This window comes from Arvicanthis niloticus, chromosome 2 (genome assembly GCF_011762505.2).
Source record: "Arvicanthis niloticus isolate mArvNil1 chromosome 2, mArvNil1.pat.X, whole genome shotgun sequence".
Taxonomy (NCBI): Eukaryota; Metazoa; Chordata; class Mammalia; order Rodentia; family Muridae; genus Arvicanthis; species Arvicanthis niloticus.
In genome coordinates this window covers 3,022,508-3,042,191 of record NC_047659.1, presented here as the reverse complement: position 1 = coordinate 3,042,191, position 19,684 = coordinate 3,022,508, and the positions used below count along the sequence as shown (strand labels likewise).

Genomic DNA, 19,684 nt, shown 5'->3' with positions numbered 1-19,684 from the left:
TTATACTAAAGGCTCACCCCTATATTCTACATTCATTGACTCAAAACTCCAAGAATGTGACTGAGGCATAGGTGTCTTCAACAAAACTCTAATGGTCATTCTAATGCTCAGGCATTGCTGTAAGCCACAATATTACCTTCTCCCTCATTAGAGCAGTATTCTCTAATACCAAGAAATACAGTTTTGGTGCAAACTAATAAGAGGTCATCAGGACTTTGAGACAGTTGGTTTAGGGAGGAAAGGGCAGGATTAGAAATTTTGCATCTGGCCCTCTTCAGGGGTGTTCATCTTTTCAAAACATTTAAAAGCCCTTATACAAAGAGCAAAGACACAAATCTGGTGTATTTTAGAGGAAAAAAAAACCAGATCCTCTGTCAGTGGAAGCTGACATCACTGGTAGTACGGTCAGCGAGCACCTCGCCATCAGATCCTATGGTCAAGGGGGTGAGTCCCGGGTCTCCTTTGCAGGCAACTTGGTCCTCTCATCCGCAGGACTTGGGAATCTGCTCCGGGCCGAGGAGGGGTGAGGCAGGTCTCAGGAGCAGGCAATCAGGCAGTGGTACTGCAAGCAGCCCAGGTCTGATCGCCCCTTCAACCCCTCCCGGCTCTAGGCAATCCCCTCAGGGAACAGGTCTCTTGGTCCTGGTGCTAGAGCATAGGGTGCTGGTCAACTTTGCAGTCAAACTGGGTTCCACCACTAAAGTTTGCCAACTTGGCAGTTTCCAAAAGTTTGCCTAGATGGATGAATGACTGGTACCTCATTGTGCCACTTGGGCTGGTTTCCTAAATTGTGGATTTTCTTTCATTTTAAATCCTTGGAACACCAGTCCTACTCTGTCAGGATCTGGGTAGGATTCAGGGTTTCTCCAAAATAGTCAATACTTTTAAAGAAGGCACTCTGGTGAAAGCAATAAGCAGGCATTTGTAGTGGTAGAATTTAAGTCCACTTCAAATTTGGTTATGCTGTTCTCTTGGGGTGGGGCATGCATCCCATCCACATCTCGATATTAAATCAAGGCAATGTATTTAATATTAACATTAAGCACATGGGAAGTAATGCTTTAAGAAACAGCACTTCTGTGAACAGCTTCCCATCATCTAATACTTAATTGTGACAAAGCAAAAATACATTTGAAACACTCACGAGACATGTGCTGCAAACCACTATGTATTCCAATCATTGGGTTTCTTGGAATCTGAACTCCTGGCCATACACATGAGTCTGTGGGGCTGTGTCAACATTTAGTAGCAACAGCAAGCCAGCCATCCTATGCCAGCAAAACAGAATTTACTGTTTAACTTGGAAGGAGGCTGGTACATGTTGGTTCAACTCTGGGAATTCTTGACATCTCTGCACTATGATGCTTCCTGCTGGGTTTGCCTTGCAGATTAATGAAACCTTCTCTCCTGTAGAAGTTCAATTATAGGTTTAGCTAATGTCTGGTGAAAGAAGGCATGTTTCATTTAACTGGTACTTTGGTTTCTCAGTTGTGGGCACACAGTCAACAATCACCCTTACTGACATGGGTTCTATTCCTTAGTGATGTCCCTCAGCATGGTACCATGCAGACATATGGCTGGGCATCTCTTCTGGGCCACTCTGGCCTTCCACCCACAATCTCTAGGCAGTGGCTGTCTGTCAGCAAGCACCAACAACTCTCTGCAGGTCACCAACTCTCTATAAAGTGTCATCCTTTAAGATGCATGGCATTACCACACAGTTCTTGCTGGACTGTTTGCCTGTCCTGCACCAAAAGGTTTTTGAGAACAGACATATCATTTGACTTTGTATTTGCTGTGTCTCCCATCATTGTTCAGTTTGGTTAAGAAATTAACAGTGAACACCTATATATTTATGCATCACTGTCTGCCAGCTTGAACCACCAGACTTAAAATACACTCTAAACTTAGCGTAAACTGTTTCTTATGCTTTAGTACAATGCATGCTACTCTATTCCTAGGTACCTCACGCCAAACCACTCACTTTATAGTATTGGTTAAAGTCAGCAAATGGCATGGAGTAATATATCCTGAAGACAGACTGTAAGCATCTCACAGGCAGGCTTGAACTCTCATTCTCTTTCTTCTCTTTAATGCCTATGTAGTAATCAGCCTTCTAAGAACTTGTTGAATGGCAGAGATTTTACCCAGAACTCTTTCAATGGCAATGGTCAATACACAACTAAACACAAGCAATCAGTCAAACAAAAAAGAGGAAGGTATTAACTATGTAACTGAGTGAGAAGTCACCTGGCTTCCATTGCTTAAACTATTGCCAGCAGGATTTCTCACTGCCCTTCTTTATTTCTTGTTTGGCTTTTCTGTGTTTTCTTCCTTGTGTTCACATGAAGACATCTTTTTTCTTACATGGGCAACATTCTAACTTAGCAAACATGTTAAGGGTATCACTTTATTCTCTTCCACTGGGGATGATATCAGAAGAGGACTGTAACTTATCAACTAGATTTGGCTGCCATCCCTAAGCAACTCAGTGTGATCACAGGAATTAACTCTTGATGGCCAGGCCTGTGTCAGTTGCTTGTTTCTATAACCAGAGGATGGTTGTTATATGGGACAATCAAAACAGATTTGTGTACTTTACTTTACAAATCAGCACTTAGAACCACAAATATTTTGTGTGGTAGGGCTTTTTAAAATCCTCATATGTAACATACAAATGTATAATCAAAATAAGAGACCTTGCAGATAAGACAAAAGTTTAAACAGGAAGCTCATACAAGCTTTGCTTATACTTTATATAAATATGCTTAGCCTGAAGATAATTTAATATACATATTATGACTTACTGTCAGATGTGGTGGTACACTCTTTTAATCCCAGCACTTGGGAGGCAGAGACAAGTGGATCTCTGAGTTGGAGGTCTGCTATCCATAGCAAGTTCCAAGTCAGCAAGGACTATATACTGAGAAGCTACTATAGAAATGTACAATTAGAATATATTTACTATGCCTGAAATTTCTGTGCAAACCCTCATGTGAGGTCCACTTGTGTTTCCATGAAGAGACTCCAGTTTTGCACTTTGGAGCATTTCAACACTGTGAGTTTTCAAGTGAGGGATGCTCAACCTATAGTCTCCTCCAGAATGTTCCAAGATAGGGAACTCTGGAATTCCCAGAGCACCTTAATAAGAAAATATACAATACTGCTGTCAGGGAAAAAGCTGACCTTTAGAACTTGGAAACATTCTAAGTATTATAATCTACTCCTGAAAATAACTTTCCACTCAATAAGGCCTCACAGGTGGTCCAAAATCCAAAGTACTTGGAATATTTTCCAACAACCTACCTGTTGTGTGCCTAACTTGTTTTTCTTTCATTGGCCAAGGTACAGATTGGAGGTATAACCTTCTAGAAGTGAATTACAGGTCATTAAAAATGATGGAGACTATAACCTCCTGTTTGTCATGCATAAGATGTGCAAAGCCAAGACAGGATCAGGCTCCATGAAGCTCTAAAGGAATAATTTTCTTGGTTTGGGAAAATTTTAACAAGCTCCTCTCCACAGGGTTGACTGAGAAAGTGGGCTTCTCAGTGACTGAACACAACTTAATACCCATCAAAAATAGATGAGACTATTATGTCCTGTTTATCATTCATAAGATGTGCAAAGCCAAGACTGGATTTGGCTCCACGAAGTTCTTAAGGAATAATTTTCTTGGTTTGGAAAAATTTTTGACAAGCTCCTCTCCACAGGGTTCACTGAGAAAGTGGGCTTGTCAGTGACTGAACACAACTTCATACCCATCAGAAATAGATGAGCAGCCACTTTTACCAACAGGGCTTGTCCAAAGGACACTCTGGCAGTGCAGCCTTTTGTGCCTTGAAGTAACTATTGGGATTCAGCTTCATGACTGTATCTTTTCTCTTTCCTACCTTCAGGAATGTTTCAGCATACAAAGCAGATCATTTTTGGTACAGATTCCATCATTAACATGGAAGCCTAGGAAACATTATCTTCCTGAAGTTCTCTATCAACTGCCTCAAGCCTTGATGATAGAATCAATGCCAAAACTCAAAAATGCATTCCTAATTCCATTTATCTTTAAGGGGAACAGGCTTTTGTCTAATTGAGAACTTGGGGTAAAATCTTCCTGTAGAAAAGAGAAACAGGCAATCCTATATGTTTCATATAAGTAACAGGTGACTCAATGAATGAATAATTGATATTAGTGAACTGGTTGAAGGTAGTTAAATGTGTAGCTTATTTACTATTTGAATTTTAATTGTGTTGTTCTATTCTAGTTCTCAACTGAATAAGTACTTTACATTGTTCCATCAAACGAAAGTATTGTTTTTGGACAATGGTGGTGTATGCCTTTAGTCCCAGCACTTGAGAGAGAGACACAGACATATCTCTGAGGCTGAAGCCACCCTGGTCTACAGAGCAAGGTCCAGGAGAGCCAGGGATACACAGAGAAGAGAAGCCCTGTCTCAAATACAAACCAACAACAAAACAATAGTATCATAAAGAGAACAGACTTCCATTTCCTTTCTTTAGGTGGCTGAGGCCACACTATTTTATAGCATTCATGGGGGTCAGTAAAGATATTACAAACCCAGAACAACTGTGGAAAATGAAGCCTCAGAAGAACCTGGAAGATGACAGTTACTTGGTAAAATAATGCCTTTAAAAGGTAATAAATAAAATCTATATACTTCAAGTGTATTCTGAATCTCCCAGTGTTGGGAAGGGCACTCTTTTCTAATCTGCTGATCTCTGTGCTCAGGTGCCTGTAGCTGAAGCTCTATAGTACAATTGAAGTGACTTGACCAATTATCAGTGCTTAGCTGTATAACTTCCATGGGTCCCTGAAAACCCTGGGTCCTACATTTCTATGAATCAACTGGACCAGAACATCCCCAGAGCCTTTGGGTCCTTTCTAACACCTGTGCTTCTGAGTTTCAAAGCAAAAGTCATGATGGCCTGTATAATAGTAGTTTTGTAAGCATTTTTATAGGTAGATTACTAGAGAGTCAACATGTAATCAGTGACTGACTGCTTCAACCAAATAAACTGTTTTGTGTAAAGAATCAGTTGTCTCACTTTAGATCAATAGCAATGTTTCTTGCTACATCATTTAAAAGGTGGCAGGAATTTTTGGTGCCAAACAGTTACCATTTGAAAATATTCAATGTGCAATTCTAAAAGTCACAAGCATATACGCCATAAAACAAAATTATTTTCATTTTTCCATTTAGCTCTCTTACTTGCTGTAATGTAATGTTTAGCCAGAAAACTCTTCTTGCTGGTTCACATAGGCTGTTTTAAAATGCAGGAATTACAGTGCCATTTTCTTTCTGGGTGGCGTGATTAGAAAGATATTGGATAGAAGAATGATTTATGTCAGGTGACAAGAGAACTCATCCTTAGACACTGGCAACTGTGGGTACTGTGGGGATGATGCTGTGTGAAATGAGGAGGAGAGCCTGAACATCTGACAGCAGTGGAAGCTTCTCCTCCAGCACACTTGGAGCTATGAGAAAAGACTTAAATAAGCAAGCGGTTCAAAAAGAACATGATAGGAAACACTCTGTGGAATTCATTTGAGTCTTTAAATTTTTTATTTCTCGTTATTCCCTGTGGAAACAACAAATTGTTCAACACACTTTTTATGAATTGCTGACTGGCACAAAACACGGTGGACAGAGAAGTATAATTTGTTGGAAAGCAGATTTTGTCTGCAGGAGTTCACTAGATAGTTAAATAGCTTTTTCTAAACTTTCTGATCATTAATTCATCTCTTTTAGAAATATAAAACAGAGGGTATCGCTGTAGTAGGGACACATTCTGCTGTTGCCCCAAAGTGAGGGAACACAGGTGTGCATCAAGACCCATGTATGGCAAGAGAGTGGAGGAACTGCTGGCCAAGGCAGAGCAAGAGGAGGCTGAGAAGCTGCAGCTCATCAAGGTGCACAAGGAGCTAGAGCTGGAATTCGACCTGGGCAACTTGCTGGCTTAGGACCAAAATTCCCAGACAGTGCTGCACCAGGCTGGGCCCTCGCTGGAGGCTGAGCTGCGGGCCCTGGCACAGGACAACATGCAGCTTCTCATCAACCAGCTACTGGCAGCTGCCGACAATGGAGCACATGGAAGAACCAGTGGTACTGCGCTTGCTGGAGCCTGCCACACACCTGCCCGGTGAGAAGCTGCTGCCCTGGCTCCTGCCCCTCACCCACTGGCCTTAAGGGCATCCCATCCGTCCCCAAACGAAGACCAACCTCCTGTGGGACGAGGTGAGTGGCCAGTGGTGGTGCCTTGGGGCTACAAGCGTGCACAGGATAACACTAAGGAATGGCTCATCAAGGTGCCTGGGAGCGCCAACCCCATGGAAGACCAGTTCACCAAGAGGATTCAGGCCAAGAAAGAACGCGTGGCCAAGAAAGAGATGAACCTTCTGTGGAACCTGGCCCATGAGCACAAGATGCAGATGCCCAGCTCAGCTGGGCTGCACCCTAAGGGACACCAGAGTAAGGAGGAGCTTCAGTGGGAAGCTTCCAGGAGCGCCTCCCAAAGGAGAAAATTCCCGACCCTCTGGCAAGAAGAGGAAGTTTCAGCCCCCCTTTGGGGACTTCCCAGCCAAGAAAAAGAACCAGTGGGAGCTACTTCGAATCATGAACAGTAATAAACCTCAGCTGAAAGTGACAAGGGCCACCAACAAGCAGATGAGGGAAGAGGTCCAAGAGGAACCTGCCAAGAGGAGGAAGATGAGCCAGAAAGGCAAGAGAAAAGGGGGCTGGCCAGGACCTTCCTGCAGGAGAAAGGGCAGCCTGCCTGCTGGGTCAGTGAGAGAAAAGGAAAGGCAGCCTGGGAGGCAAGAAGCATTCCAGGCCACCTGAGTCAGGGGGCAAGAAGACAGGAGTGCCTCGCCAAAGTGGGAAGAGGAGGAAGTAGTGTTCTCCCCTCTGGACCTGTTCTGAAAAGCTAGGACTGTACTAAAGGTTAAGTTGTGCATGCTGCAGGCTGGCTCAGGAGGTGGCTGCTGTCCTCAGTGAGATTGACATTGAAGTGACAGGTTTGCCTCCCCAAGAGAGTCAGTGCTGGACTATGAAGTAATGGAGACGCTGACTGGCAGTTAGTGTATTTTGGAATGTGAGAATTATAGAAATGATATGGTCAGAACCAGGAGTAAGTTAAGGCCTGCCTTTTTTATCTTGACTTTGGATACTGGGTAAGAGTTGTTCAGATTTCTGAGTTATAGTAGATTGGTTTCAACATTTTTGCATTATTTTTGTAACAAAGCTTATATATTTATCAAAGCAAAGGAGGATGGGGGAAAATTACATCCACCTGTGATTTACAAGTATTGTAAAGGTATGTTTTAACCTGATGTTGCTTTTAACTTTTACTGTTGGTAGGGGTTGTATGTGAAGTCAGTAACCTGGGTACCAGTACGGAGTGTGCTTGAGAAAAACAAAGTAGTTACAATGGTTATAAAAAGACCTCTCCGTGGGCAGTGGTAGCCCATGCCTTTAATCCTAGCACTGGGAGGCAGAGGTAGGCTGATTTCTGAGTTCGAGGCCAGCCTGGACTACAGAGTGAGTTCCAGGACAGCCAGAGAAACCCTTTCTCAGAAAAAAAAAAAACAATAAATAAATAAATAAAAAGTAAATAAATAATAAAAAGAACCCTTGTATTAGAAAAACTTTGCCACTAACTATTAATATTAAAAGTATATTGCTTTTTGATGTTGGTTCAGGTTGTGCATTTGGCCAGTGAATTGCTTTAAGTGATATATTAGAACCACACTAAGTAATGGTAATTAACCTTGTAATGGTAATTAACTCAAGAAAATGGTTGTCATTTTGTTTGTAACTGATGGCTTTTGTTTAATTGGCTTGAGTTTAGCAAGTGCTGGTCTGGAATTCAGTATGGAGCCAAGGCTGAGGTTAGAGAGGAGCAGCCACACCCAGCAGAAGACTTCATGTTTATTTCTGTCCTGGATGTTTTTCCCTGTTTCATTGTTTTAATTTTGGTCTTAATAAACTTATCTTTGCAAAATTTATATATATATATATATATATATATATATATATATATATATATGCAAAGAGTAAGACTATACAATGAAATTCATACTTTCATTGATTGAAATCACCCTGCTATTCCTGCTGTTCTCATAAAACCACAAGCACATAATGAAATTCATTTCTATACTAGGATTGACTATTATTCCAAATCCTTTTCATTTTACCTAATAAATCCCCTGCTGTTTCTCTGCAGAATTGCCACCTTTGATCATTGTCATAGTGATACTACCTGGCTGAAGGAAGTAGCCCAGGACAACACAAACAATTTGGAAAGGACTTACATGATTTTTTCACTCTTACACCTGAGAGGTTAGGTCACATTGTACCATAGATTCAGAAGGCAGAAGCCACAGATAACAGTGCCAAACACAGTCCTTCCTGAACTACTGGACACATTTAAATGGAGGTTTCACTGGATCTCAGTGAACTCTTGAGTTCTCACTGGAACTCAGAAAGGTAGATATTGGAGAAGTGATGGCTAATGTAACTACAGAGCAGCAATCCAATGTCCCTGTTGACCTTTGTTCAAGATGCCTACTATGTCTGGTTGTAATGGAGAAAGGGAGAAAGTGGGGTTTTATCTTCTGAAGAAGAGACATAAACTTTACAATTGGATATTCCCTTGGACCTGAACTCCTTCTTATATTGCCATGAGCAAGGGAGTTTACATTGCAAAAATGGGATTGTGGAAACACATGTCTGAATATATTGAAACAATGTCTCCTCTCAAGGCATGTGCACAATAATTAGATATAATCCAACTTTCATACAATTAAAGGTGCAGGAGAACCATTGTTGCCTCTGGGAACCAGGACACCCTGGGGAACTGGACTGTGGTACATGAATGGTGCCTAAGGGTAGATTTATCATGGAGAAGAATCTCCCTCAAGCAAGGACCCTAGACCTTTAGGTACCAACAAAGATGAGCTGCTCATGCCAAGGCCCTAACAAACTCTCCCGTCCAAAGTGCTTGCCTTGTAATGAAGCAGAGAGAAATCTCTAGCTTTGAAGGAAAAGTTGCCAAGGTGTATCCTCTGAGTCAAAAGAGAGACTCCAGGAAAGGGCACCTCAGAAACTGGTCAATGTGGGGCAAGCTGGTCAGCAGGTATGCCATGGCAGTTTCCAGTGACATCATCAGTAGTCACTTCCTGGAACAATCTCTTGTATCCAGGAGAACCCGAGAATCTTCTGTGATGTCACCAGTGTTGTGGAGACACCAACTGCCTGTGGGGTATTCCTTCAGAGCCTCTGGGTTCACAAGCAGTCATGTTGTCCATGCTGCTCAGGCTGTTTCATAGGGACAATACAATACAACTAGAGACCAGACCTAGGCAGAAGGCATTCTGTAAAGCAGGAAGAAGGAGATGGCCCTGGGGAAGACACAGTGAGTCCTGGGCAGTGCATGGGGAAGCTTCCTGGAGGAGGGGCGCTTGAGCAGGTCCTTACAGGAGAAGGGCTTAGCATCTGGAGCCTCAACGTTTCTCAATGGCAGACCCAGAGTCCAGAATTTCTGATGATTACTTTCGCAGAGATCCAGGAACTGACAAGCCTTCAGTTGCTTTGCTGAGAGATCTGAATTTCCTGCTGAGTGGCAAAGCATGCCAGGAGAAAGTTCTGTGAGAATAACAAAGCCTTGCTCTCAGGATAGAGTGCTGAAGCATTTCATCCTCAATAGATTCCTGTAGGTTACATGAATATGTGATGCCAAGAACAGAGAGGGATAATCCCCTTGTCAAGTATCAAGGTCTCAGAGACTCTGGTCTCAAACACACATGATGTGGGCTGAATTACAGTCTGGGATAAGTGTAGGAGTGTGTGGTTTCTCATCATGCATTTAAGAAGCAAGGATAGGTGTTGGCTTGTGGGAGATGTTTGGTGCTGGTGTTTATGGTCAATTTTTTTTGTGCTAAGAAGTACAGACTACGTCTTCAGATATAAACTGACAATGCCCTCAATTTCTTCTTGACTGGGAAAGCTTAAGCACTTCAGGGTTAGTAGGACTGCAGTAGAGACTGAGCCATATGTTTAGTGATGTTGGTTGGGAGCAGGGACATAGGTGAGGAGTCCAGCTTGAAGATAGCTTTCCTGCTCTTTCAGGAATTCACTGTGTCTCTTGAATTCCCTCTTCCTCAGGCTTCTCTGTGGGAGTAAGTATGGTTTCTCCTTTTCCTGTCGTATTTTCCCTACAAGTTTCCTTGTGTTTCTCTACCTGAAGGGTCTGTTGGGAAAGAGTCCTCCCAAGCCTACACCATCAGTGAGCAGGAGCAGAGAATGAAGAGGTTGGAGAAGCTCAAAAGGGACCTCGAAAGAATGAGTAATGAGAGAGACGAACTCCGGGGAATCCTGGCACATTATAATGTCAAGGATTTGAACAAGAGGTAATCATTATGCCCAGTTCTCAGTTGACTATCTTGGGCCCTCTCTGTTTACCCTAGATTTCAACTTATCACAGGAGGCTACAACTCCAGGCTGTCTTCATGTTAAAATGCATTTTGCTATTGAATATTCAACACAGAACTTGAAGTTCAGACAGGAGTGAGATGGGGTCACAAGCTCTTTTGATTCCTCCAAAAGAAAACTATAGCCTGTGGCATGAATCATTCAGGAAATAGCAGTATTAGTGTGTGAGCTCTTATCATGCATTTTAAGATGCCTGGACTGGTATTGCTTTGTGGGAGATGCTAGCTGCTGTGTGTTTATGGTGAATCATTTTTGTAATTTTCTGGAGTTGCTTTGGGTCCATTTAGTCCTGTTAACAACTGGGAGGACCTGGTTCTATATGCTGCCCCTCATTGTGACTGGATTTCTGGCAAGTCATCACTGCTTTTTTCAAATTCTGTTCAGTTTACACTGAGATAATGTCACATCACTGTATGTATTTGGCATTGCGATAGTGTATGTGTGTATGTGTGTGTGTGTGTGTGTGTGTGTGTGTGTGTATGTATGTATGTTTGTATGTGTGTGTATGTATGTCTGTGTGTGTGTATTCCACTTAAGATCCAGGGAGTCTGTGTAGTGTGATGGGGCTGGAGACTTTACCTGACTGACTTTTTAGGTAATGATAGTGATGAGGCCATGGAGGGTCACTTGTAGCATCAGAGCACATAATCTCTGTGAGCACCTCTGATGGGCATTAGAAAATCCGGATATAGGCAGTAAACCCTTTTCCCTGTAAATACTGAAGTGTGGAATTTATGTAGTGCTAGAACCAAGGATTGAGAAAACCTTGTCTACAAGGTGAAGAAGTGTCCTCACAGGTTTAATTTGGACTCAGGACTCTGGCATAGGCTCCTGGAAAGTTCTTGGAGACCTAATCTATTCCTTCAAGACCACTCATGGAGCCAAAGCAGGTCAGCTCCCATTTTTTAGTTCCCTAGCTCTACTGTGCCCAGATCAAGTGTAACAAGTTTAATAAGCACCAAGAGGACCCAGTACAAAGGCATTAGGTTGTGGCATATATGGGCTGGGGTAGTTCACGATTCAACTTGAATTGATGTAAACTTTAAATCCTTAGTTCAGGGATTATTTGCTCCTTGGGCCACACCCTTCCACAGGTTCAACTTTGAGACGATCATGCTGGAGATGCAACACGACCAGGTGACTCGCGATCTCAAAAACATTCCACAGCAGATCAGTGAGGCCTTGTATAAGTGCCAGGAGTTGACTAAAAATAATCAACTTTACAGGTGAGTGACTCACACTGTTGTTTCCCCAGCACTAGGCACAGAATGTGTCTGCCCATCATTTTCTTTAAAACAAAGTGAGGACTCTGGTTCTATACTGTTTGCCTCTCAACAGGAAGCTTCCTCCCCCAAAGAAAGGCTCTGGGATTGTGATCTCTTGAAATCATTTTGATCATGTGTGATGAGTCTGTGAGCCCCTCCAATCATTGTCCTTCCCAAGTCAGTATCCTCTAAATAGAAAAGATGTGCACCTTGATGGAGACATCAATCAACCTTGAGTCTCTGGGGCAGTGAAAACACATTTACAGATCTGGTTTGCATGAGACACATAGAAAGATGTGTACCTGTTGGGTCTTCTCTCTTCTCCTAGAGAAGCTTTGCCTTGTCTCTACCTAGAGGTGGTTCTCTAATACCAAAGACATATATGCAGTCATGGGTCCCATGTCCTCTTCTGGGAGATACATGAGTCCCTGTTGGTGTCAGGGATTTCAGAAGTACCTTCAGTCTTTTGGAATGTTGCTTTCTTCTGGATTTGACTTTCCTATATGTGAGGTCCCATGGCTACTCTGGTCTGTAGTCTGGGGCTGTCTGGGGATCAGGGCCCATGATGAGAAGGGATGGTACTTGGAGAAGTGGGAGGAAGATGGATGGTGCCTGGGAATAATCACCATTTCTTCTTTGTGGTTCAGCATCAGGAACTGTCACCTCCTGACAGAATCTCTTCATATGAAGAGTGAAGTAAAAATGCTCTGGAATGAAAACAGGCAGCTGCTTAAGGAGCAGATTACACTGAAAGTGTGTTCTAAGGAAACAAGGAGGCTATGTGTGGAGGCCAGCATGAAGATCTATGACAAATTTTCCAAGCATATCCAACAGGTAAGATGCATGGAGGATGCTTAGGAGCAGGTTGCCCTCATGTCTAACCATAAACAATGTCAAGCCCAGATAACCATCCTCCACCTTGTCCAGGCACTCTCCTAATTCTTATCCAGTTGTTCTGTGATCATTTACAAGACTTTCTGTGGAGTTAGGCTGTCTCAAAAACTGGATGATTGGCAAGCACACCCTCCTGATCAACTACAAGCTGAAGTTCATCAAGATAGATGGGGTGAACACACATTACACACCTACATGCCATTGTACTAGAGGGGTTCTATGTGGCTGCCTCCTTTGCAGTAGCACAGAACATTGAGTGATGAAGTCAGGGCCTGTAGGTAGTTTGCTTTGGGCCCATGGCTCCAGCTGCATATGTAGGGGAGGATGTCCTTTTCAGAAGTAGGTGGGAGAGGAGGTCCTTGGTCCCATGAAGGCTAGATGCCCCAGTGTAGGGGGGAATTCAAGTGCATGTAGGTGTATGGCGGGCTCAGTGGTGCTACATCCTCATTGAAGGAGGAGGAGGGAGGTGGGATAGGGGGTTTCTGGGTGGGGAAGATGAAGAATGGGGATAACGTCTGAAATGTAATAAAGTATCTAACAAAAATTATTCAAGAAAAAAAGGTGGGGGGAGAGGTCTTGTGTCTTTTCTCTTCCTCAACCCTGCATTGCAAGATGGTCTCCTAACTGAGCCTAGACCTTGGTTCATACTGACAGAGCCTGACAGATCAGTCCTGGTTTCTGTCATTGTTGCTAGAGTTCTTTCCTGTAGCTTGTATTCAGGAGCTGACTGGATGAACAGGGGTGTTTGAAAGACTTCTCTCAGGCTGAGGGTTGGGGTGAGAGATGTGAGGCTTCAAGAAAAAGATTTCTCAAACTCTCTCAACCTAGTCTGCAGAAGTTACTAATTTTTTTTAGTCCACACGGGATGGATTACAGAGTCCTGGGTCTCACATGTAACATCATATATTTACAGTCTACATTCAGTGGTTCCTCCTGCAATTTGGTCTCCTTTTTGTTTCCTGCTAACTTATGATTTCTGGTATGTGTGTGTGGGGAGAGGGGAGTCATATACATGTCTGTGACAATATGTATATAGATGTGCCTGTTGAGAGGCCAGTTAATTACATGTGGTTTTGATCAGTCTTTCTGATTTGGTTAAGCTGTCTTACCAGCATCTTTGAATCTTCTGTCACCTCCCAGGCAGAGCTCCTCCAATTGCTTTGTCTCATGTAACTGCTACAAGCTTTCATAACTCACAGAGAGGAAGAACATGTTTATATGTTTCATTGTTTTGAGTTTTCTTGTTGCTGTTTTAAGAAAACAATTTCTTAACTTAGAAGAAGCTAATGCTGTCTGCTCCACGTGTCAGATACACAACTTGGCCCACTGTGCTTTCTTATGAGCTTTCTTGTCATTCAGTTGAAATCAGCAGGGAAAGGAGGAGGGCGTTCGTTTGCCAGGATGGGTCTTACCCAAGACACCTAGGCTCCACATAACCCACAGTTGAGTTAATCAACCCTTTATCAAACAAACAGAACCCATGTTGCCAACACTTAAAAGTCAATAATTTCACATTTAGCCCAGCCCACCCTTCTGAAATCTTACCATGTGACTTCAGTTTCTACTTCCCAGTCCTTCCTTCATTCATTACAGTTTCCTAGCCTGTGGTTTGGAGGCCCACCCACATGAGGAACAACCACAAAGCAGACATGTAACTCCTGTAACCACAGCAGGATATGGGGCACAAAGGGGTGCTCAGCAACAGCTGGCTGCACACATGAGACAAAAGGTGGCCCCAAGGTGGTCCTATTCAAAGGAAACTTATGGACCTAAACACCAGCCTCTTGTTCTAAGATGGGAGTGTGGGGCTCACCACAGTGTCAGTGTCAGTTCACTTTGCATCAGGGAAACATGAAACAGAGCAGCAGGTCATCAAGCTGCTACACCTAGCTCAATAGAACAAAAGGAGACAAATAGTGGTGTAAAGTAAGATTGTCAATCATTGGTAGTGGGAAATCTATTTATCACTATTGAAACTGATTATAGAGGGAAATCTATTTACCCATATTGAAATCATATATAAGAAAAAAAAAGCACTTTAGTACATGGAGGTGAGTAGGAGGCTGCTGTGTCAAATCCATGGGCCTGAGAGTCAACAAGGCTGGCTATGAGTCTTTGTCCACCTCTCTGCTCTTGGTGGATAGTGACTGCCTGCTGGAAGGTCAGGTGGCTCATTGCATCTTCTCAGCATCCTAGTTCGTTTTCCTCATTACCTCCTACCATTTTTTCCAACTTTGCCTAAGCTTGACTCAGTTAACTTTGGCCTTGGAGTTTGTCCTGGGTATAACTCTGTGAAACACTGAGTTGCTTGGTGTTGCATCTGCATCAAGCAGAAGGCCCATACATATGATGAGGTGCTAGAACAGGGCTGCCTCAGACAGCCCCTTAGGCTCCTGGTAGTCTAAAGCACTCACCCTGTGTTCTGTCTGTAGCACTCTGTAAAGGCTGTCATTCAAAAGTGATTTGGTTTGAGTTAAAATCATCCTCAAGGAGGGCTGGAAGAAAAGAGGAACTTCAGACATGGCTGATGGTATAAAATGTGGCAGCCCTGTGAGAAGCCATGTCCAACTCTTCAGAAACTGTACAGTTTCTGTACTCCCCATTTACCCAGTGAGATCAGAACAAGAAGTAGTTGTTCACAGAGAAATTAGGGCAAATCATGGTTGTAGTGGTACTCCACAGAGCTGCCCTGAAGTAGAAACTATCCAGATGTTCTTCAGTCAAGGAGTGAACAAGTATACTGTAATCCAGCCCTTCCATGAACTATTGCCTAGGGTGATCATACATACCACCTTTTGGTCTTGAAGTACTCAGACTTATTTTCCACAAAATATCCCTGACAGAATCTCCTTAACTGAAAAAAGGTCTCACTTTTCATCCTGGTTACAGAGATTTCCTAGTTGTCTGGGCTCATAGCTTTGGTTACAAAGCCACACAGGCTGTGGAAAATGGAGGGCCTATTGGAAGATGCTGCTAACTTTAGAGTCCCTGAGAAACAGGGAGCCAGAGGCAGGAACTGGCTTGTCCACCCTGATCCCATGTGCCTTTGCTGGGAACCAAGCCGACTGTGCAGAGCCTTGGGAACTGCCTAAGCAGGCTTGCATACCAGGCCAAAACTCCATATTTCCATCCTTTGTTTATTAGGGAAAAGCATTTATTTTATTGAGCTGTTTATAGGCTATGACTACAATGTTCATGTCCCATTCAAGGATTTTTTTCTTTTTTTCTTTTCTTTTTTTAAATTTACTCAGATTATGTTTGTGAGTACACTGTCTCTCTCATCAGACACACAAGAAGAGGGCATCTAATTTTACTAAGATGGTTTGTAGGGTACCTTGCGGTTTTGGGGAATTGACCTGAGGACTTCCAAAAGACAAATCAGTGCTCCTAATCGCTGAGATATGTCTCCAGGATTTTTCAATTCAAGTGTTTATTTCTTATGGCTTTATAGTGTCCTGGATGATCTCTTATATTAACATGAACAGGGAAAGTCAAAATGTTCCTGAAACTGTATGTATGAACATGTGCTTTTGTGTGTTCAGGAATGTGTGTGTCTGTCTAAGGGTGTGATTGTGTGTGTGTCTATGTATGTGTTAGTTTGTGTGTGTGTGTGTGTGTGTGTGTGTGTGTGTGTCCATTGCTGTGCTCAAACAATGCAGGAACATTTTGCTGTCTCTGAGATATGAGGTACTAGGATGAGATAGCAGGAGCCAAGAAGATTTCCTATACCTGTATAACTGTATTTTTGGGTCTCAGGCCTTCCACATGATTCTCTGCCTCAGTCACCTAGGAGCAGCTCAGAATATTGTTCTGATCCAGTTTAAAAGAAATCCTGTCCATGATCATTCTTGTGATCCACAGAGTTTGTGTCGATTATGTACTCTTTCTTCACTTCTGAGCTCTCTGGTATGACCTGAGCCTATTGTCCCTTAAGTCACCCCACAAATAATACTGCAGTAACTATAAATATAGCAGGGGTATCCTTTGTCCTTCATGAATATTTGTTTTAAAGTTCAAGGCTTTCCCTTGGGAAGATTTGCATGCAGCACACTCTTGCTGATTATAGTATCTCTTCAGTGAGCATGGATTTCCTGTGAGATGGTTTCTCTGGGGATTCACAGATGGAGGGGTTCACAAGTAGAACCAGGTAGGTTCCTGCACTCCAGATATCATAAGAGCCTTCACTTCAATGGTGGCTAGGTTCCCTAGAAGGCCTCTGTATAGTGTTTGATTTAGAATTGCTACACAGTTAATTTTCAGTATAATATATATGGACCATTGGAGAAATGTGGTGTTTTATTTTAGCTCCAGCACAGTGTGTAGTTCACTGTTAACTTTCAAGCCATTTTTTAAATATGAGAAAAGTCCCAGGCCCAGGTGCTCTGTGGCTCTTCTCCTTTGGGGATACTGGGAATGATCTTAGGCTGAAAGGTCATACTGGATTGTCCTGCTCAATAAAGCTGGTGTTTGCTGGATAGCTGACATGGCAGGTCCCCAACAAGCCTTTGTCTCTTCTTCCCCTAGGTCTGAAATACTCCTCCTGAAGCTCAAACAGGCAGACCAGGTCAAGATTGCCCTCAGACACAACTCTTCACAAGGAGAACACATGTTGAAGAGATTATTACCATCGTTGGCAGCCTTTGGACAATATTTTCAAGGCCAGTAACAGGCTGTAGGTCTGTGCTGTAAAATCTGCAGCTAAAGAATGCTTCTTAGTTTAATTATAATGTTTTGGATTTGGTTAGAATTTTGATTGCTTTGAGTATATGGTTTCTTTGTTTAATTTGAAGTTTTGCTGTTTATTTATTTTTTGTTATGTTATTAATTTGTTGTTTTACTAATTTTATATACTATATATATTGACTCCCCCACTTTAAGTTGGTATTGAATAAATTTAATGTATTTTCATGGATAAAAATGTAATCACTAATTTTTCCCTCATGAGACCTTCTGTATTCATGTGTGGTTGTCTGTCTTCTAACACTGCAAGTATCAGGCAGGAATGGACCTCTTCAAGTAGCATGTGGCTTAGGCCTCATTATTAGTTCCCAGCCAGTCACAGCTACACAGAAAATTGTGCTTTTGATATGGATAGTGTGTCAAAATCTGTGGATCTCAACTTCATGATGAAAAATGTATTCATGCTGTAACTTTGTTGTTATAAATTTCGCTATTTAAAAATGTACTACCATGTGGATGATTAACTTGAATAAAGTAGAAACACAAGTGTATTTCTCTAATACATCCCAAGAAATAAAAATATTCAATAAATGAGTATAAAAGAAATCAGTAAACATGGAGCTGTATGCCTCTTGTTTTCTTGAAATATAGCATCATTTATGAATTCCCAACAGAGATAATGAATTTCAAGACCCTTTTGGAGATGTTGGTTATTTTTTTTCCAGGTTGGATTTTTTTGTCCTTTGTTTTTTTTTATTGTTGTTCTAATGATAATGATGGTTTCTTTTTCTTTTTTGCTCTTGGTCTGGACAATGTATTTGATGCTTTTATAAAAATTTGTTTTTTATAAAAAAAATTTGGAGGCATTGTTTCTGTTTTTGAGTTATTTCTTTTATATGTATGGGTGTTTTTCCTGCTGTAGGCTTTTGCACTACATGCTTGCAAGTCCCCAGAGGCCAGGCCAGAAGAGGTCAGTGGATTCCACCTGGAACTGAAGTGACAGAGGATTGTTAATCATTGCTCTTTAGGTTCTCTGAGAAACAAATTCTCAAGTGGATAAGCCATCTGTCAAACCACTGCCTGGACTTTTGTCCTTCCTTGAATGGTGTATTATCTGCACTGGATCACACCCAACCAAAGAGAGAAGATTCTTGAGACCTGTAGAGTCACATTCCTGGGGTATGCATGCTCAGTGTTTAAACTTTGAGGCCTCCATGTAGGGCATTAGAGTGGCTTCCTGATCATGCCTCTGGATATCTTATTGTTAGGGTTGGAGTTGATCTCTCATGTCCCACTTGCTGCTTGACAATGCAGATTGGGTTTATCAGATGAACTGCAGAATTGAGAACTCTCCTAAAGGTGGTAAATAAATCATGTTGAAGTACCATCAAAACAGTGTTTAGAGTAAGCTCCATACAAACCCAGGGGATGGAGCCTGCAGCAGAGGACACAGGACTGTGGTGGTGAGTATTTCAGTTCAAGACTAGCAAGTGAGAGTGATGGTAGATGTTGCCAGGATATTTTTCATGTGGTCTGGAAATTTCATCTGCCATCTTTTAGTTTTGAATTTAGCTTTATTTATAACTTAAAATTGAAAGTAGAATGCAGACATATTTTTCTTTCTTTTTCTACGGTTTTTTATTGAAAATGTTTTTAATACAATACATTCAGATTATGGTTTCCTCTCCTGCAACTCTTTTAAGATCCTCTCTCCCACTCCTATTGGAATTCACACATTTTCAAATCTCTCCTAGACAACAAATAGCCGTTTAGAGATAATATTGATCACCCAGCCTGCCTCCATTTTAGTCTTGAAAACCATTTTATAGGGAAGGAAAATTATTTTCATTGCTGGATAGGATTAAATATATCTCAAGGATTGGGCTATGCTCAACCAATAACCTTAACTCAAATGGTTCTGTACTAGCTGTTTCAGAATGGCAAAAATGCCTTTGTTTATTCTAAAGAAAATCACCAACACCTCTGTTGATGACCACCTGTTATGACCACTTTGTCATGATGCTCACCTTGCAACCATGTTTTGTCTCAAGTGGTTTTCATGATCCACTTGTTATGTTTAGGTTCTGCTTCTGTAACAACACTCATTTGCCTGGAAGTCACTAGGAAGACTATGGTCTAAACATAGGCAAAAACATGGAGCAAGAAACTTAAATAGAACCCGTGGAGAAACATTGCTCACTGGCTTACTCCTTATGGAACCTACTTTCTTATAATATTCAGAACCAGGCCTTCAGGTGGCAACACCCACAGTGGGCTGGACCCACTCCTAACAATAATTAATCAGGAAATTGTCCAATAAAGTTGCATATAGGCCAC

At 42.1% G+C, this 19,684-nt stretch overlaps 1 protein-coding gene and 2 pseudogenes across 1 annotated transcript; all 3 read left to right on the top strand.

The window, feature by feature from the left end:
• Positions 1-3,964, top strand: part of LOC117702793 (disks large homolog 5-like) — a 36,615-nt pseudogene extending 32,651 nt beyond the window's left edge.
• Positions 3,965-5,854: 1,890 nt separating this feature from the next.
• LOC117702631 (ribosome biogenesis regulatory protein homolog) lies at positions 5,855-6,912 on the top strand (annotated as a pseudogene).
• Positions 6,913-9,244: 2,332 nt separating this feature from the next.
• Positions 9,245-17,966, top strand: LOC143441128 (disks large homolog 5-like). The gene is made up of 5 exons (XM_076928228.1): positions 9,245-9,432; positions 10,264-10,426; positions 11,603-11,734; positions 12,421-12,607; positions 17,192-17,966. The coding sequence occupies exons 1-5, from the start codon at positions 9,315-9,317 to the stop codon at positions 17,195-17,197; spliced, it is 606 nt and encodes a 201-aa protein (XP_076784343.1). The 5' UTR covers positions 9,245-9,314; the 3' UTR covers positions 17,198-17,966.
• The last annotated feature ends 1,718 nt before the right edge of the window (positions 17,967-19,684 follow it).